General features: G+C 44.2%; 1 protein-coding gene across 1 annotated transcript in view; it reads left to right on the top strand.

Moving 5' to 3' along the window:
- The window catches only part of UBE2K (ubiquitin conjugating enzyme E2 K), a 1,186,450-nt gene that overhangs the window by 940,737 nt on the left and 224,252 nt on the right, over window positions 1–21,461 (top strand). Inside the window, exon 6 of the mRNA XM_044062933.1 lies at window positions 2,744–2,872. Coding sequence (XP_043918868.1) covers window positions 2,744–2,872 — 129 coding nt within the window. The remainder of the gene's footprint in view (window positions 1–2,743; window positions 2,873–21,461) is intronic.

Here is a 21,461-nt window from a genome sequence, read left to right as displayed (position 1 = left end):
CTGTTGCATACTGCCTACGCAGCAGTGATCTCTGCCTGACGTACAAGGCCATGTCCAACCTAAAATTGATGGACATGCTCCACCTAAAGAAAAACATATCCCCTCGAGCCACTCGCTCCAGGAATCTAAACCTCACCACAACAATAAATAGGGCATACTGGAGGCATAGATTCCTGTCCCAGAAACTTCCCATGCTCTGGAACAAGATTCTAGTCTACATTAGACAGAACTCTTCGCTAACCCTCTTCAAGAGCAACCTTGACAAATGGATGGGAAACATAAAGTTTACCCCAGGGATCACTTCAATGGCTGTGCTGGACAGAGGCACAGGGAACTAATCTAAGGGGGCGGCGAAAGCCAACACATTCTGGCTAGGCTTATAAATGCCTTCGGGCAGATAGCCTAATACCTACTTATGAACCTGTAAACCAACACGAAGGCATGGGGGGGGGGGACATGAAAATTAAATATTGTACATACTATATTCAACAAGCACAACGCTGTACATTCCAGCAAGAGCAACTAAGGACTTTCTGTGAGATGGGGAATGGTAATATCATAAGCAGAAGACTGCCAGGACAACGATAAAAAAAAAAAAATCGGTACTTAATACAACAGAAAGTACAGTTTATAATTTAAAGTAGATGTTCAAAGGATCGCTGCTACGGTAGCATTTTGATCATTTGCTTGTGAGAAGAGAGGATTTTGCATTTGACTATAATGAATTTGTAGACCAGAAGTCAAACAGCTGAACAATGTTTGTACAACGGAAGTAAACAATGGTCATGCCTCTCAGAAGTTAGCACACACTTCCCTCAGCTTCTTGCTGAAATGTGCCACTGTTGCCGGGATTGCCTCATTTGGAGAATGCTCCTGCCAAGGTTCACTACCATTCCTCACGGACCACAAGCATGAAGAAATTGTGGCCATTCTGTGAAAAAGTACAGTTGAGCGGGCTCCAGCTACCGCAACCCATGTCATCTCTCCACAGACACCAGTACAAATTACATAGCATGGTGGGGAAGAGTGATATCTTGTATATCTCTATGTTGTTAGCTCTCTGTACTCTTTAAATACTATGCATCGATTATGAAATAAAAAAGGATATGGATTACAGCAAAAGCCCAAGCAGGGACAACATCGTACGGCACCAACTGAAAGGCTAAATTGCAAGCCATTATCGGGCACAATTCTGCCGAGCTACGACAGTTAACAACTCACCTCTACTCTCTGAAAGGACTCCATTGTAGCCTTACTTTGCTTGATTATTTTCACTTGCAAGATCGTCATAGTATTGCTTTTATTCCAGAGTCAAAAACCTGCACGCACACAGAAAAAGGAAAGGAGATTGCTACTGCTAAACCCGCTATTTATTTGAAAAGATCAAAGAAAATTAAGATGGGGGGGTGGAGGTTTTATGCCAATGGCGGCTTACCATGGGTTAATCCAGTTGGCTGCCACCACTCGCTCCTCGCAATGCATAGAGAATCGGCTTAAGATTACTTGCATATATGAAAAGTAAGTTGAGAAAGTACATGAACAAGTTCAGGTACTTTTTCAACTTATTTTTTTTTTTTACAGTGGAGCTGCAGTACGGCTATAAAGTTAGATGCGCTTGTGGAAGGGACTCTGCTGTAACTACATTTAATTACTAGCTTCTCACACCGCACTCTGAGTAAGCACAGAGGCACTATGAGAAGGTGCTCTGAGTTAATGAGTTAATACTGCCTCTGCAAAGGGGGCATGTGAAAAAGCAGGGCTGGGAACTCCAAGAAATATTTTTTTTTTTTATTTCTGTTCTCCAGAAGACTCCATACTTTTATTGAAGGTGGTTGAGGGGAGAGTATCTTTGAGAGGGAATGTGTTTCCAAACAGATGATGAACATCAGGCAACAGCCCATCTTGCAAAACATGTATTGTCACAAGAGCAGTTGAGTTATATAAGCCTTTGAAAGTAAATGCACAACATGATTCCCTTTTGCAGAAGTAGCATAACGCTGCCTTACATTAAATATGTTCTGGACCCTTTTTGGAGTGTTTCTGAACCCTGCTGAAGAGCTTCATAATCAACAGATTCACAGCAGTTTTGGTTTCCAGATTTGGCACCTTTCTTTGCTTTTACCCTATTTGTGTTCTGATGCCACAAACGAAACCAACTGCAAAAAACGTATTTCAGATGCCAAACAGTCGGCATCTGAAATACGTTTTTTGCTATTTGTGTTCTGAACCATTTTTACTTTGTCAACATCTGTAAGCCATGCTGGTCCTTAGCTTTTTTGTCCTTCCCTTTAAAAACAAGGCATGCGTCTTTCACATGTGTAAACACCCGCATCCTTTTTGCACCTTTTCCTCTTCTGGGAAGTATGGTATGGTATTAAAAAAATGTAGAAGTTGCTAGCATTAGTGCTTAAATGCAAGAAACGAACCATGGGCAGCACACAGTCCTTTTCAGTCAGATACAGAGGTAACTTCCAGCTTGCTTAATCAGTGTCTCCTAATTCTCAGCCTTCTCCATGACTCACAAAAAATTCTTTTCACAGCTTGGATGCATTCACTTCCAATGTACAGTGAACAGTAAATGTTCAAAGAAAGCACATACATTTTTTTCTGTTTTGTTCCAGATTAAGTGGTTTGGGAGTGGAGTCTACAGTGTGATTAGTGTGTTCTTTTGTTTATTTTTCCCCTCTCTGTGTTTTCTTTACTGTTTGCATTTTTTAATCCATGTCTTCTTATTTTTTCACAGTACAAGCAAAATCCAGAAATGTTTAAACAGACTGCCAGGCTCTGGTCACATGTTTATGCAGGAGCACCCGTTTCTAGTCCAGAATACACCAGAAAAATAGACAACCTTTGTGCAATGGGGTTTGATAGGGTAAGTTATTTCCTATTTGTCTTTGACGTCTGTTTTATGTTTAGTTCATTATCTTTCGTCGTACATTTTTGCATGACACCCTGCTAACCAACACTCCCTCTGCAAAACTGTTGGACCCATTCATTGCCACATTTCATGGCCATTTGGCTAGTGGAGAAGAGTCATCCCTGCAGGCTTTGAGGATTTTGTTTCCTAATCCTTCAAGTGTCCAGTAGTCAGGGTCTCTGGAGTACTAACCCAAGTATGTGCATGCATGTTTTCACACAAACTCCCAAGTTTCAGGGGCAGACACATTGTTGTTTGGCAGACAAATTATGTATCCTGGCCCAGTACATTGACTTCTTTTTCCTATGCTGCTACTGGCTGATGATACTGCATTGAGACCAAGCCACCTCCCTCCATTCTCCAAGTATCATCCCCGCTTGCAAGTGTGTGGTGTGGAAGAATTACCACAACAGGGCTAGCCACCTGGTGGTTTATACAACCTTGACTCTAGATGATTGTCACTGAAGTGATACCCCAACCCCATGTACACAAATGGGAAAAAAAAGGGTTGTGGATGGGTTTTATTTCATTACTTTAAACTACCCTTGGAATGTGAATGCGTTTATCATTGCATGTACACGTTTGTCACTGCAGAAAAATATTCATAATAGAATTCACTGTTAGTCTTTTCTATGGAGGTAGCTGGCAATGCAGGTAACCCACGTCCAGCCAGCCTTCAAAGCCTCTACTTTCCCCCAGGGCTTCAGCCAGTGCCATCCTTCTGGTACAAGGGCATTGATGGTATAAAGGGTGTGTCTGCCAGCATCATCTTTAGATATTTTCATGCTGTGCATTTACATTCATATAACAAGACCAATGCATGTAATACATTGGTTGTCTAAAATAAGCCTTCCTGTGGGACAGACAAGTACCCCATAGTGGATTTCCTTATTTGTTTTATTTGTAATTGTAGATAATATCTGATACAGAATTTAGTTCTGAGGAAATTGTTACTAAAATTGGTAATTGTCTGGTCTGTGATGAGGAAGTACTGAATAAAGTTTATCGCAATACTTTTTTTTTACCCTCCGAGCATGATGTGGACTCCTGTCTCCACAGCGCTTCATTTACCTAGAAAACAATCCACCATCACAGATGTTGCATACAGGACTTTTGCTGCCAAAAATTGGAGTATCAATCCTGGTTTAGGGCTGCTATGGCATTTTTCAAGGTTTTCTGGATTCTATCCCCAAAATAAGCATTCAGAAATAATGAGAAGAGAAAGGAGCTGAAGAAGTCGCAGACAACTTAAGAATTTTCACTGTCGTATAATTGTATCCTAGGAGAGATACTTTGCAGCCCCCTAATTCTTGTTAAAGTGCAGATGTTCTTCGTGTTTCACTGTTGCAGTTATTACATTTGGGTAATCTGCTGGCAGGTTGCCCTCAGTTGGCCTGAATAACAAAGTCTTGGGTCCTGCGTCGGTTACTGTCTCCTTTTCCATGACGTCAGGTCATCAGGGGTATAAAACATGCAGCTGACGCCATTTTATTCAGTCTTTCTTGCCGCGCGGTGCCCGAAGCAGAAGCAGTTCGCAAGTGCCGGTCGGCCGACTCCTGAAATTTTCACATTCGAGTTTCAGAACCGAAGTCTTCAAACTAAGTGCCCCGTTGGGGAAACTTTTTCTTGCTCCTTACCGATGTCAGTAAAAGTTAGTAATTGCATTACTTGTGGGAAGCAAATACCTCATAAGGGTTTTTATTTGTACTGTATTCCTTGCCTAGGCCCAGATCATAAATTGCCTTGCTGTCGGTTTTGTGCTAGATTTAACCAACGCACTATTAAGCATAGGTATATTTTTGCTTCTAAATATTTTGGATCAAGATTTAATTATCCTGAAATGTCGTCTGTTAGCAATCCGACTACCGGAGTTCACAAAAAATGCAAAGAAAAAGAGAGACAGACCGTCAAGGTCTAAAACCGATGAAGCTTCTCCTAAGCCAGTCGCCGGTTCTCCAGTACTAAGTGAGGTGCTTTCACAGCCCCTGATACCCGCTACTTTTGAGTCGCAGGCCTCTACCGAGACCCCTTCGGAGTCCGGTATGCTTCGAATTTCTCAAAGTACTGAACCCGCGGATGTCTCTCCCTTTGGGTCCGGAGCCACTGAGCAGGCACTGACTTCTGAGGGTGTTTTCAGGCCTCAACATTTTTATATTAAACCGACACCAGCCTCAAAAGCAAAGTCAGAAACATCTATGTTTAAAAAACTGATGCATGAGCCACGTGCTCAGGCCCCTATGCCTAAAAAACAGATGATCAAAATGGATGAGGATTTAATTACGTTGATCAGGGGTTCCCAACCCCCCCCCCCACTGCTAAAAGGCCTAGTCAGGGAACTGATTATGAATATTCAGATCAGGTTTCCATTTCTTCTGATCAGGAATTTTCTATTCCACCCTATGAGGTTTCTGGTGCAGAGGAATCCTCCCATCTACATCTCCTCCTGAGGATTACTCTTTTGGAAAGACTTTGCATACTTTAAGGGAGCATTTTCACTGGGAGAGTCAGGACTTCTCTGAATCAAAAAAGAGGCTTAGGGATTTCCTTCTTCCTCCGCATAGGCCTTTGGAATTACCTCCTGTATTAGACATTGTTGATGTGTTTTCGGAATCAAGCATGGCTCCTGATTCCCTACCTCCGGCTCCTAGCAAGCCAGACAGATATTACAGGGTTCCTGACTCCCACAAATTTCTATTCAAAAATCCTGCTGCTGATCCTGAGACTATTTCTCAGGGTCCCAAGGGTGTAAAGGCTTCTACAGCCAAAAATCCTACCCCCTATGATAGAGATTCCAGGGCGCTGGATAGATGGGGAAGGAAAGTTTATATGTCTGCAGCCTTGGCAATCAGGGCGTTAAACTGCCAGTTTCATATGCTTAAATATCAACAGAATGTTATGGGCTTACTGAAACAGAAAATGATGTTGATTTCTGATTGTGTGGAAAATAGAGTTACAGGAATTATTGCATTCAGCAGAACAGGTTAGGAAGCATACTTTGCAATGTGGTTTTCATTCCTTGTAGGCCTCTTGCAGGGCCGCCGTTACTGGATCTGTGCTTAGAAGGCATGCCTGGCTCAAGGAACAAAATCTGTGTGATCATGTTATAGCTAAATTGTTTTATGCCTCCTTGCAGCATGATACTCTGGTAATAAGGCAGAAGAGGTTTTAAAGAAAATGGAAGACAAAGCTAAATCTATGCAAACTGTAAAAGATTTCTTGCAAGTGCAGCCACCTAGGTTCAGTAGACACTGCCCTACTAAAAATTGGTCTTTTCCCAGTGTCCAACAGAGCCACTCAAGGCAAATCCAGGCGCTCAAAAGGCTCAAAATACCAATCACAGGATTCTTACAGGTCAAAGCAGTGGGGGTGCCTCCACCTCCAAATCTGGAGGAAACAAAGCACAACCCTAGAAAGCAGTCTCAATGACTTTCCTCTACCATCACCAAGCACTTATCTTTTGGCAACCCCCTTGGGGGGGGGGGGGTGCTAGCGCTTCATGCTCAAAATTGGCAGTTAGTTACCCAGAACAAGTGGGTATTAAGCATAGTATCCCAGGGGTACAGATTTAATTTCCATACTTTGCCAATTCCAAACGGATGGCCAGATTTGCCACAAAACCAGTGGGCAGAGGCTCAGAAACAAGTCATGCCCCTCATGGATATGGGGGCTATTCAACCGGTACCAGAAAAAGAAAAAGGACAAGGTTTTTATTCAAGACTTTTCCTGGTACCCAGAAAAGACAATTCATGGCATCCAATTCTGGACTTATCGATTTTGAACACGTTCCTGGACATCCCAAAATTCAAAATGCTGACTTTACAACAGCTACTGCCTATGCTAGGCAGGAATGCTTGGTTAGTAACTCTAGACTTGAGGCATACCTGCATATCCCAATAAGGGAATTGTGCAGAAGATACCTCCGCTTCAAGGCAGGTTTTTTGCATTACCAGTTCTCTGCACTGCCCTTTGGCTTATCTACTGCGCCCAGGGTCTTTACAAAGTGCCTGGCACCAGTACTTGCATTCTGCAGACAAAGAAGCATTCAAATTTATCCTTATCTGGACGACTGTCTCATTCAAGCAGAGGACAAGGACACTCTTCAACATCTGGCGTTTGTAAAAAGGCTTCTAGCATGCCTAGGGTACACCATAAATGAAAAGAAATCACAACTGGTACCCTCTCAAATAATTACATTCCTGGGTGCAAGCTTGAATACGACTGCACAGATGGCTTACCTTACACCAAACAGACAAAGGCAACTGACAACTGGGTTTTTGTCGCCATTTGTTTGAAGTATGTTATCTGCAAGACAAATTTTGCAGGCTTTGGGGTTCATGGCATCCTGCATCCTACTAATTCCATATGCGAGACTGCATATGAGGAAACTTCAATGGTACCTAAAAAGTTTATGGAGTCAGCATTGTCACAGTCTAGAAGCAATGATTCCTCTCATTCCCTGCCTACAACAGGAGTTTCTTTGGTGGGTAGAGACATGTCACCAAAACAAGGGACTGTCATTCACTCTACCCCATGCCACCCAAACCCTAACTGCAGACGCATCAGACTATGCTTGGGGGGCCCATCTGGCAGGGAGATGCATTCAGAGCAAATGGACCCCAAACCAAATGCATCTGCATTTCAACCAGAAAGAGATGCTAGCTGTTCAGAATGCTCTGACAACCTTCAAGGACTTACTTCATCCAGGACAACTACTGATAAAGACGGACAACACCACAGATGTTTGTGTTTCACTGTTGCAGTCATTACTCTTTGGTTATCCTGCTGGTAGGCTACCCGCAGTCGGCCTGAATTCCAAAGTCCTGGTCCGGCGTCGGTTGCTGTCGCCTCTTCCCTGACGTCAGTGTGCCAGGGGTATAAAAGATGCAGCCGATGCCATTTTCTTCAGTCTTTCTTGCCGCGCGGTGCCCAAAGCAAAAGCAGTTCGCAAGTGCCGGTCGGCCAACTCCTGAGATTTTCAAATCCAAATTTCAGAACCGAAGTCTTCATTAAAGCCAAGTACCCCGTTGAGGAAACTTTTTTTCTTGCTCCAGACCAATGTCAGAAAAAGTTAACAGTTGTATTTCTTGTGGGATGCAAATACCTCATGAGGATTTTCATTCTTACTGTATTCCTTGCCTAGGCCCTGACCACGACGTTGCTAGCTGTCGGTTTTGTGCTAGATTTAACCAATGCACTATTGAGTGTCGGTTCGATTTTGCATTTCTTTACTTTGGCCGAAGGTTTAACTATATAATGCCGTCGGAACAGCCGACTACCGGAGTTTACAAAAAACCGCAAGGACAAGGAAAAGGATAGGCATCCGAGGTCCAAAACCGACGACGAGGCCTCCGTCAGGCCAGTCGCCGGTTCTCAGTGAGGTGCTTTCGCAGCCCCTGGCGCCCACTACCTCAGGGCCACAGGCCGCTTCCAACTCCCACGTGGAACCGACTGGGCCTCTGGATACTCAAGGTATTGGACACTCTGATATCATTCCCTCAGATGGGTCCGGAGCCGCTGAGCAGGCATCTGCTTCTGAGGGTGTCTTCAGACCTACACAGTTATATGTTAAACCATTTTCAGCATCAAAGAGAAAGACTAAAGCCGCTCTAAAGAAAGAAACAAGTACAGCATTCTCCTACTCTAACTTCCATGCCTAAAAAGCAGATGCTTAAAATGGCCGAAGACCTAATTACTTTGATCAAGGGTTCCCATCCCCCTCCTGATAAGAGGCCTAGGCAAGAGACAGAATATGATTCTTCTGATCAGGTTTCAATTTCCTCTGATTCCTTTTCTGAAAAGGGATATTCTTTTCCTTCCTATGAGGATTCGGATGCTGAAGAATCCATTCCTTCAGCCTCTCCTCCTGAGGGTTATTCTTTTGGGGAAACCCTGCATACCATGAGGGAGCATTTCCACTAGGAGAGCCAAGATTACTCAGAATCTAAGAAAAGGCTCAGAGACTTTCTGCTACTACCTCAGCACAGACCCCTTGCTAATCCTACCTGTTCTAGACATTGTAGATTATGTATTTTCAGAGTCCGGCCTGTCCCCTGACTCCTTTACCCCCCTGCACCTGCTAAGCCAGACAGATGCTACAGGGTCCCAGATTCTCATAAATTCCTATATAAAACCCCCGCTGCTGACCCAGAAACTATATCTCAGGGTCCCAAGGGGGTCAAGGCTTCCACTGCAAAAAACCCTGTGCCCTCTGATGGGGATTGTAGGGCACTGGACAGATGGGGGGGGAAAAGTTTACACTTCTGCTACCTTGGCTGTAAGGGCTTTAAATTGTCAGTTTCATATGCTTAATGTTGACAAATTCTGAATGTGCAGAGAACAAGGAAATGCAGGATTTATTGCATGCAGCTGAACAAGTGGGAAAGCATACTTTGCAATGTGGTTATGATTCACTGGAGGCCTCTTGCAGGGCCGCTGTTACAGGTTCTGTTATTAGAAGGCATGCTTGGTTAAAGGAACAGAATCTGCCTGATCATGTTAAAGCACAATTAGATGCTCCATTACAGCATGGTACTTTGTTTGGTGCTAAAGCAGAAGAGGTGTTGAAGAAAATGGAGGATAAAGCGAAAACCATGCAGACAGTTAAGGACTTTTTACAAGTACAGCCACCCAGAGTTAGCAGGAACTGGCCTTCAAAAAATTGGTCCTTTCCAGTGTCAGACAGGCCACAAAGAGGCAGATACAGACACCCCAGAGGCAGATCTGAGCCACAAGGCTCATACAGGCCTAAACAATGGGGTGCTTCTACCTCCAAAAGCGAAGAAGATGAATCACAACCTTACAGGAAACAGTCCCAATGATTTTCCTCTGCCAGATCCAAGCACTTTTCTTTTGGCAGCCCCCTTAGGGGGAAAACTAGCACTTTTTTCACCAAATTGGCAAATGGTTACCCAAGACAAATGTGTCTTGAACATAAGTGTCCCAGGGCTACAGGTTCCATTTTCACATCCTACCAAGGACAAAAGGTATGCCAGACCTGCCACACAATTAATGGGCAGAGGCACAAAAGCAAATTACAGCCCTCATGGACATGAGGGCCGTTCAACAAGTACCACAACAAGAGCAGGGGCAAGGATTTTACTCGAGACTTTTCTTGGTGCCTAGATAGGACAAAACCTGGAGACCAATACTGGACCTGTCTATTCTAAACACGTTTCTGGAGGTTCCAAAATTCAAGATGTTGACTCTACAGCAGCTACTGCCCATACTGGGCAAAAAGGCTTGGCTTGTAACTTTGGACCTAAAAGAGGCATACCTGCGTGTCCCAATCAGACAATCTTGCAGAAGATACCTCAGATTCATAGCTGGCTCAATGCACTACCAATTCTCTGCACTGCCCTTTGGCTTATCTACTGCGCCCAGGGTCTTCACAAAATGCCTGGCACCAGTAATTGCATTTTGCAGACAGAGGAATTCAAATATATCCCTACTTGTACAACTGCCTTATTCAAGCAGAGAACAAAGACATTCTTCTAAAGCATCTGGCATTTGTAAAAAGATTACTAATTTGCCTAGGGTACACAGTAAACGAAACTAAATCAAAACTAGTACCCTCTCGAGATAATATTCCTGGGTGCAAGCTTAAATACAACTGCCCAGATGGCTTATCTCACGCCAGACAAACAAAGGCAACTGACTTCTTACTTCAAAAAGATGGCAACAAAGACCCAGTTATCTGCAAGAAAAATCCTGCAGGCCTTGGGCTTCATGGCATCCTGCATTCTACTAATTCCATATGCCAGACTGCATATGAGGAAACTACAATGGTATCTAAAAAGTGTTTGGACTCAGCATTGCCACAGCCTGGAGACAGTAATTACCCTCATTTCCTGCCTGCAACAGGAGTTTTGATGGTGGGCACAGGCCTGTCACCACAACAAGGGTCTGCCATTGTCTTTACCCACAGCCAGACAGACACTGACAACGGATGCATCAGATTATGGCAGGAAAATGTATTCACGGCACATGGCCTGCAAGCCAGGTGCATCTTCATATCAATCAAAAAGAGATGCTAGCTGTTCAGAATGCCCTGACAGCTTTCAAGGATCTACTTCATCCAGGACAGCTACTGATAAAGACGGACAATGCTATAGTCATGTGGTACATAAGCAGGGAGGCACACATTCCTACCCCCTCTGCAGACAAGCAATGACCTTGTGGGACACAGCATTGACTTATCAAGTTCACCTGCAAGCACAATTCCTGCCAGGAAAAACAAATACTCTGGCAGATGAACTAAGCAGAAACCTCATGGATCCCCATGTGTGGAAACTGGATCCACAAGTCTTCAGCATGATAACAAGGAAATGGAGATGCCCCTGACATAGATCTATTTGCCTCCCCTCACAACTGCCAATTACAGAGATTTTGCACAAGGATTTATCACAAACAAGCATGGAGAGTGGGCGCCCTATCCTTCAGCTGGAAAAACCTAACAGTATATGCCTTTCCTCCACTGCCTCTCCTTCCCGAGGTGTACTCCTAAAGGTCAGACAAGAGAAGCCAAAAATTATACTGATTGCACTAGACTGGCCACGCCAGCACTGGTACCCAATTCTAAAGAGCTTGTCTCAAGGTCCAGCATGGATATTGCCTCAGACTTCTCACTTGCTGACCCAACAAAACTCAGATCCTGCACAGCCAACTCAGGACCTTAAATCTGGCAGCATGGCGAATAATGTAGCCATTCAGAACACTCCTCTTTCAAAAGCTGTTACGGATGTTATCTTGGAGGCCAGGAGGCCCAGTACCAGAAAATCTTACACAGAAAAATGGGAGAGATTCTGTGCTTGGAACCAGGAACAAGGCATTGACATGTATGTACCAAATATTCCTCAAACATTACAATACCTAACTGAGATGATGGACAAAGGCCTTTCCTTTTCATCAATTAAGATTCATGCCTCTGCCATTTCAGCCCATTACAATACAGAACCACCTATCTTTTCTCATCCTTTTAATAATGCAGTATCTCAGAGGGGCCAAAAACATCAGGCCTTCAAGGAGAGCACCAATTCCGGCATGGGACCTCAATTATGTCTTGGAAAAACTCACACTGCCTCCTTTTGAGCCAGCCTCAACAACTGATATAAAATTCTTAACCATTTACTTGCCTACCTTTTATCCAAACCCACAGAACAAGAGTGAGAAAATTCTGCATTCTTTGGACATACACAGGCAGCTGCGCTTATACTTGGACAGAACTAAAGCTTTCAGAAAGACACAGCAACTTTGTGTCATATGCTGCAGGATCACAAGGAAAGGCCATCTCAAAACAGACTGTTTCTAAATGGATAGGTCATTGCATCCGTTTCTGCTATTTTCAGCATGGCAAATCAGTGCCTAAGGGCATAAGGCCTCATTCTACCACAGCAGCAGCCATTTCAGCAGCCTTCCTCAGAGGAGTACCAACCAAAGACATCTTAGAGGCTGCAACTTGGAGTTCAGTGCACACTTTTACAAAGCACTACCACTTACCTCTTTACTCTAAATCTAGAGCAGGCTTTGCCACTGCAGTTCTGCAGGGCCTCATAGCCTCTTCTAATCCTATTTAGCTCAGCCACCCATCCTCAGCTTTCAGATTCAACCCAAGAGTAATGACTGCAACAGTGAAACACGAACATAGTACAGTTGTGTATCTACCATAAATGTAGATGTTGGAGTGTATTCACTGTTGCAGTCCAGGTTACCCTCCCACCATCCCCCTTTCTTTTGCTAGGGTTTATCTGTACTTCTCTATTCTATACAACCTATGTGGTGTACTTGCTTGTAGATGAAGGAAATGTTTCTTTACTGCATGTATGTTTATTGGCATAATGTATTTAGCCTACCCTTTTGGGGGCACCTGACATCGGGGGCAAGAAAAACTGAAGAAAATGGCATCTGCTGCATCTTTTATATCCCTGGCGCACTGACGTCATTCAAGAGACGCCGGTCCAGGACTTTGGAATTCAGGCCAACTGCGGGTAGCCTGCCAACAGGATAACCCAAGAGTTATGACTGCAACAGTGAATATACTTGAACATCTACATTTATGGTAGGTACACAACTGTACTTTGTGGTGCATAAACAGGCAGGGGGGTACACATTCCTACCCCCTTTGCAGACTAGCCATGGCCTTGTGGAACACAGCCTTGACTTACCAAATGCATCTTCAAGCTCAATTCCTGCCAGGAAAACAAAATACTCTGGCAGACGACCTAAGCAGAAATCTTGTGGACCCGCACAAATGGAAACTGGCTCCACAAATCTTCAGTATGTTAACACAGAAATGGGGGAGCCCAGACATAGATCTATTTGCCTCTCCCTAAAATTATCAGTTAGACAAATTCTGCACAAGAACTCGTCACAAAAAAGCAGTCTATGCCTTTCCACTCTACCTCTCCTCTCCAAGGTCTTACTAAAAGTCAAACAGGAAAAAACAAAAATGATCCTATTTGCCCCGGACTGGCCTCACCAGCACTGGTACCCACTTCTAAAGAATATGTCTCAACTTCCTCCATGGTACTTGCCTCAAATACCTCATCTACTGTCTCAGCAGAACAATCAAATTCTGCACACTCAGCTCCAAACTGAATCTTGCAGCATGGCTGATCAATTAATTATTCAAACACCTCTCAGTAAATATGTGATGGATGTCCTTTTGGAAGCCAGGAGGCCTAGTACTACAAAATCTTATTCTGATAAATGGAAGAGATTCTCTGCTTGGAACCAAGCACAAGGAACAGACACAGCAAAGCCCAATATTCCTCAGATTTTACTATATTTGACTGAGATGCTTGACAAGGGCCTATCTTTTTCTTCAATAAAAATCCATGCCTCTACCATCTCAGCTCATTACAACACAGAGCCTCCCCTCTTTTCTCATCCTCTGCTTAAACAGTATCTTAGAGGGGCCAAAATTTAAGGCCTCCCAGATCATCACCAACTCCTGCATGGGACCTCAATTTTGTGCTGGAAAAACTAACCCTGCCTCCTTTTGAACCAGCAGCTACTGTGGATATAAAATTTCTATCTTCGAAAACAGCTTTTCTCTTGGCAGTCACTTCAGCAAGAAGGGTTTCAGAACTACAGGCTCTCATGGCTGTGAAGCCTTTTTATTTCATTTTACCCAGACAGGGTGTCTCTCAGGACCAACCCTTCTTTTATGCCTAAGGTGGTATCCAGTGTGGCTCTTAACCAGACCATTCACCTGCCAACATTTTACCCAAATCTGCAGAACAAGGGGGAGCGGTTTCTGCATTCATTGGACGTACACAGACAACTAAGATTCTACTTAAAACAGGACCAAATCTCTAAGAAAGTCTGAGCAACTACTGGTAGCATTTGCTGCAGGGTCAGAGGGGAAGGCTATATCAAAGCAGACTATTTCTAAGTGGATAAACCACTGCATTCGTTTCTACTACTTGTGCCATGGTAAACCTGTGCCCAAGGGGATCAGATCACATTCCACCAGGGCTGCCTCTACTTCAGCAGCTTTTCTCAGAGGGGTTCTAACCAAAGACATTCTAGAAGCTGCTACTTGGAGCTCTGTTCATACCTTCACAAAGCATTATCATTTGCCTCTCTTCTCCAAATCTAGGGCAGGCTTTGCCACTGCAGTTCTGCAGGGCCTTATAGCCGTTCCTAATGCTGTTTAGTTCCATCCTCCCATACATAGCTTTGGGATTCTACCCAAATGTAATGACTGCAACAGTGAAACACGAAGAACATAGTACAGTTGTGTACACTTACCATAAATGTAGATGTTCAAGTATATTCACTGTTGCAGTCAGAGTTACCCACCTACCATCCCCCTTTCTATACCTTTTCTTTCCTTCACTCTACACTAAAGCCTTTGTGTTGTATTTGCTTTTTGATGAAGGTAAAGTTTATGTTGCTAAAAGTGAATTTATATATATATTTCTGTTTATATATGTATATATATTTTTGCTCCCTATTTGGGGGAACCTGACATCTGGGGCAAGAAAAACTGAATAAAATGTCGGCTGCATGTTTTATTACCCCTGATGACCTGACGTCATGGAAGAGGAGACCGCAACAGACGCAGGACCCAAGACTTTGTTATTCAGGCCGACTGAAGGCAACCTGCCAGTAGATTACCTAAATGTAATGACTGCAACAGTGAATACACTCTAACATCTACATTTATGGTAAATGTACACAACTTTACTTTTAAAATGTACATAAATAACATTAATTACCTTTTAGTCTTGAGTCAAGAATAACTCTTTAAGATGTGCAAAACATTTTCTTTTTATTTAAATCCACATACGTCAGTGCTGGGAAGACTACACAATTTAAAGTCAGTCTCACCAAGCAGCAAAAATACATACACTAATTTTTTATCCGTATCATGCATGCAGAATACTGACGTGGTAAAGTAGGATTTATGTAGACCCTTGTCAGACTCTCACTTAATGCTGCACGTGAACAGTCATGTTTTTAGTACCAATATTATTTTAGAAAAGTACAGGCCACCTGGCTTGTTAAGCAGTCTTGTTTCCTGACCTTGTACATTTTAGTACCAGTACATTCTAACTCCCCAACATTCCTTGTAACTATCCATCCCAGCCTGGGAAGGTCAGAGCTTCGATGTTCGTGTTTCACTGTTGCAGTCCTTACAATTGGGTTATCTGGCTCCCAGTAGCCCGCAGTCGGCCAGAATACCAAAGTCCTTGGTATATGCCGTTGGCTGCTTCCTCTTTAAGCCTGATGTCAGGTACAAAGGCAGGCAGCCGATGCCATGTCCTCAGTGTTATCTTGCCGCGGAGCCCAAAGCAGAAGCAATTCACACGAGTGCCGGTCAGCCGATTACCTTCTTTTTGTATTCCAACTTCTAAAGTTGAAGACATCCTCAGATAAGTACCCCGTTGGGGACCCTTTTTTCTTGCTTTAACGAATGTCAGAGAAAGTTAATAACCATCTTGGCTGTTTAAAGCAGATTCCGCATCATGATTTTCATTCTTACTTTATCACTTGTTTGGGCCTTGAGCACGAGGTCCCGAATTGTGATCTCTCTGCTTCTTTCAGCTTGCGTACCATACACCGTAGAGCTAGGATTGTATATAAGTACTTCGGAGTTTGGCCTAAGTTCGTCGGTATGGCGTCTTATGGTCTCCCGTCTTCTGATGTTTCTAAGACGTGCAAGGATAAAGACCGCGACAGGCTTAGGGTCAAATTAACCGACGACATCCCTGTTAAGGTGGTTGTTGGTCCAGCAGTAGCCAGTGAGGCGCTTTCTTTACCCCTGCAGTCCGCGGATGTTCAGCAGCAGGCATCTGCGGAGACCTTTTCTGAGTCCTCCATTCCGCAGGCTTCTACTTCATTTTCGGACCCTCCGCCAGTCGCCGCCTCTGGAGCCGGAGCTGCTAAGCAGGCGCCGGCTTCTGAGGCCTCTCTTCCCCAACCAGAGACCAGATCCAGACCGACAACATCTGTTCACTCTTCTGTAGTGGCTAGGCCTCTTGAGTCCCTCCGGCTTTCTAGCAGGCCTTCCAGCCGAAAATCTACTCCTAAGCAGGCGCCGGCCTCCCCTCAAATGCCTCCGGCTGAGATGGCTAGTGATCTCTTGACTCTTATCAGGGACTCTCGGCCACCTCCTTCTAAGAGGGCTAGGGAATTGTCCCCAGAAGTTTTGACTGCCTTAGACTCGTAGGTTTTTGGCACCTCTGCTGATGGACACACAGCTTTTTTCTGGTTTTGAGGTTTCTGATGCAGAAGATTCTATACCTTCTTCCTCCCCTCCAGAAGATTTTTCGTTTAGGGATACTCTGAATACTCAGGGAGCATTTTAAAAGGGAAAGTCAGGATTACCTTCAGTCTAAGAAGCAATAGGGAGTTCTTGGATTTGCCTCGGCATAAGCCTTTAGCTATCCTTCCAGTTTTGGAAGTTGTTGATGTTTTCATGGAGAATTCTCTGACTGCTAATTCTGTTCCTCCTGCTCCCAGAAAGCCTGACGGGTATTAGAGTTCCTTTTTCTCATCAGTTCCTTTTCAAGAATCCTACTGCTGATCCAGAGATTATTTCTCAGGGCCCTAAGGGTGTTAAAGCCACGATTGCTAAAAATCCATTTCCTTCTGACAGGGAGTCTAGGGCCTTTGATAGGTGGGGTAAAAAGGTTTATACTTCTTCCACCCTGGCTATTAGGTCTGTTAATTGTCTCTTGTATGCTGAAGTATCAGCAGCTTACTTTGGAGGCCATTAAGGCTAAAATTGCTGGTGTTCCTTCTCCCTGATGGAGATTAAGGACATGCAAGACTTATTGAATTCTGTCACTCTTGTTACTAAACATTCTCTACATTGTGGTTTTGACACTTTGGAGGCTTCTTGCAGGGCAGCGGCCACTGGTTCTGTTATTAGAAGACATGCTTGGCTCAGGGAACAGCCCCTTTCTAAACCTGTAAAATCTAAATTACTGGATGTGCCCTTGCTCAAGGACTGTTTGGAAGCAAAGCAGAAGAGGTGTTTAAGTTGGAGAATAAGGCTAAATCTATGCAAACTGTTAAGGATTTTCTGCAAGTTCAGCCTCCTCGTTTTAGCAGGCATTACCCTTCTAAGAATTGGACTTTTCCTGTCCCTAGTAAACGGGGTCGCACTAGGTCTAGGGGATACAGGTCTTCCAGGGGACAGACTTTCACCCCTCAAAAGGCTAAACACTGGCGGGCTTCATCTTCAAAATCAGGGAGTTCTAAACAGACTTCCCAAAGCAAGCATTCTCAATTACTCTGGCCATCCCCTGCTTGCCTTTGCAGGCCCAGGGTTTCCTTTGGGGGGAAGGTTAGCCATTTTTGCAGGTGTCTGGTACATTATAACGGACTACAAATGGGTGCTAAAAATAGTATCCCAAGGCTACAAATTCTCCTTTCACACCTTCCCAGTCCTCCAAGGATACCCGGATGTTCATCGTGTTACACTGCTGCAGTCATCACACTTGGGTTATCCTGCCGTCAGGCGATCCCGCAGTCGGTCAGAGTTCCAAAGTCTTGGTCTGGTGTCTGTTGCTGTCACTTCTTCCCTGACGTCAGTGCACCAGGGGTATACAAGAGGCATCCGACACCATTTTCTTTAGTCTTTCTTGCCGCGCGGTGCCCAAAGCAGAAGCAGTTCGCAAGTGCCGCTCGGCCGACTCCTGAGATTTTCAAATCGAATTTCAGACCGAAGTCTTCAGTAAAGCTAAGTACCCCTTGGGGAACCTTTTCTTGCCTCAGTCCGATGTCAGAAAAAGTTAACAATTGCATTTCTTGTGGGAAGCAAATACCTCATAAGGACTTTCATTCTTATTGTATTCCTTGCCTAGGCCCAGACCACGACATCACAGGTTGTCTGTTTTGTGCTAGGTTTAATAAACGAACTATTAAACGTCTGTTTGATTTCGCCCGACATTACTTTGGTAGGAAATTTAATTATACCATGCCGTCGGAGAAACCGACGACCGGCATGCATAAAAAAACGCAAGGATAAGGACAGGCAGCCGAGACCCAAACCAGACTCAGAGGCCTCTGCTGGGCCAGTTGCCGGTTCTCCAGTTTTCATTGAGGCGCCTACGCAGCCCCTGACGACCGCTGATTTAGAACCTCAGATGGCTTCCGATTCCCAAGCGGAGATTACTAGGCCGCCGCAGCCTTCATCTTTAGCCCCTTCAGACTCCAGAGCAGAAGGAGATTTCGGTGCAGTTGAAACGCCTTCAGTTGCAGAAGGTGTCATCAGACCAACTACAGTCACCATCAAATCTTATGCTAAGCTGAAAACTCCTTTAAAAACAAAAAAGACTGTACAGCAGTCTCCAGTACAAGGCCCCATGCCTAAGAAACAGATGCTTAAGATGGCTGAAGATTTAATTACCCTAATCAGGGGTTCCCATCCCCCTCCTGATAAAAGGCCAAGAGAAGAGTAGGATTATGCTTCCTCTGACCAGGTCTCACTTTCCTCAGATTCTTCTGAGGAACAGGAATACTCTCTTTTTTCCCCCTTATGAAGAGTCTGATGCTGAAGAGTCTATTCCCTCAGCATCTCTCCCAGAAGACTACTCCTTTGGGGAAACTTTACATACCATGAGGGAACATTTCCACTGGGAAGGCCAGGATTACTCTGATTCTAAGAAAAGGCTCCGAGAGTTCCTTTTACTACCCCAGCACAGACCACTTGCTATCCCTCCCGTGTTACATTGTGGATGATGTTTGTTTAGAATCTAGCCTTAACCCAGACTCTCTACCTCCTGCACCAGCCAAACCAGACAGATACTACAGAGTCCCTGACTCACATAAATTCCTATATAAAAGCCCTGTTGCTGATCCAGAAACCATTTCCCAGGGTCCCAAAGGGGTTAAGGCCTCTGTTGCTAAAAATCCTGTACTCTCTGAAAGGGATTCCAGAGCACTAGACAGATGGGGAAAGAAAGTATATACCTCAGCTACTCTAGCCATGAGGGCCTTAAATTGCCAGTTTCACATGCTGAAATATTAGCAATACCTGATGTCTCAATTAAAACAAAAAATGATCACACATTCAGAGCAGCATGATTTCAAGGAAATGCAAGATTTGTTGCACGCAGCTGTGGGAAAAACATACTTTACAATGTGGATTTGATTCATTGGAGGCTTCCTGTAGAGCAGCAGTGACTGGGTCTGTCATACGTAGACATGCTTGGTTAAAAGAACAAACCCTACCTCATCATGTTAAAGCAAAGTTATTGGATGCACCTTTACAGCAGGATGTTTTATTTGGTGTAAAAGCAGAAGAGGTTTTAAAGAAAATGGAGGATAAGGCAAAATCTATGCAGACAGTCAAGGATTTTTTTACAGGTTCAACCCCCTCGTTTCAGCAGAATTTGGCCAACAAAAAACTGGTCCTTTCCAGCTTCTGACAGACCACAGAGGGGCAAATACAGACGCCCAAGGGCAGAGGTCAGTCCCAAGGCCCTTACAAGCCTCGCCAATGGGGTACCGCAACCCAGAAAGGAGGAGAAGACAGGCCCCAAGCTATCAGAAGACAAACACAATGACTTAACCCTCAGACTGCCAAGCAAATCTCTCTTGGCAGCTACCTTGGGAGGAAAATTAGCACTTTTTGCAGACAACTGGCACATCATCACAAAAGACAAATGGGTCCTAAATATTGTCTCACAAGGATACAGATTCCAGTTTCACACTTTGCCAAGGATAAAAGGAATGCCAAACCTGCCACCAAATAAATGGGCAGAGGCTCAAAAACAAATTACAGCTCTCATGGACATGAGAGCCATTCAACAGGTACCTACACAGGAGCAAGGACAAGGATTTTACTCAAGACTCTTTCTAGTCCCCAGAAAGGACAAAGCCTGGAGACCCATTCTGGACCATTCAATTCTAAACACTTATCTGCAAGTACCCAAATTCAAGATGCTAACACTACAGCAGCTTCTTCCCATGCTAGGCAAGAAGGCTTGGCTAGTAACGTTGGATCTCAAGGAGGCATACCTGTATGTCCCTGTCAGACAAAATTGCAGAAGATACCTCCGATTTATTGCAGGTTCAACTCATTATCAATTCTCTGCACTGCCCTTTGGCTTATCTACTGCGCCCAGGGTCTTCACAAAATGCCTGGCACCAGTAATTGCATACTGCAGACAAAGAGGAATTCAAATATATCCATACCTGGACGACTGCCTTATTCAGGCAGAGAGCAAGGACATTCTTTTAAAGCATCTGGCGTTTGTCAAACACCTATTAAGTTGCCTAGGGTACACAGTAAACGAAAAGAAATCAAAACTAGTGCCCTCACAAAACATAATATTCCTGTGTGCCAACTTAAATACAACGGCCCAGATGCCTTATCTCACGCCAGACAAGCAAGAGCAGCTGACTCAATACTTCAAAATAATGGCAACAAAGACCCAACTCCCTGCAAGAAAAATTCTGCAGGCCTTGGGATTCATGGCATCTTGCATACTACTAATACCATTTGCAAAACTGCATATGCGGAAATTACAATGGTACCTGAAAAGCATATGGACTCAGCACAGCCACAGCTTGGAAACAATAATACCACTCATTCCCTGCCTAAAACAGGAGTTTCTATGGTGGGCTCAGGAATGTCACCTCAACAAGGGTCAGCCTTTTACCTTACCCACAGCCAGGCTAACTATAACAACAGATGCATCGGACTATGTCTGGGGAGCACACATGGCAGGACAGTGCATTCAGGGTAAACGGTCTACAGATCAAAGGCATCTGCATATCAATAAAAAGGAATGCTAGCTGTGCAGAATGCCCTAACAGCTTTTAAGGACCTCCTACATCCAGGACAACTCCTAATAAAGGCGGACAACACCACAGTAATGTGGTACATAAACCAGCAAGGGGGCACACACTCCTATCCCCTATGCAGGCAAGCAATGACCTTGTGGAACACAGCACTGACCTACCAAGTTCAACTACAAGCACAATTCCTGCCAGGAAAGAAGAACACATTGGCAGATGACCTAAGAGAAACATCATGGATCCGCATGAGTGGAAACTAGATCCACAAGTATTTGCAATGATAACT

The sequence above is a fragment of the Protopterus annectens genome, chromosome 2.part1 (assembly GCF_019279795.1).
Source record: "Protopterus annectens isolate FY-2018-M chromosome 2.part1, PAN1.0, whole genome shotgun sequence".
NCBI lineage: Eukaryota > Metazoa > Chordata > Ceratodontiformes > Protopteridae > Protopterus > Protopterus annectens.
The sequence above is the reverse complement of the archived record's forward strand: the minus strand, read 5'-3'. Positions and strand labels throughout refer to the sequence as shown.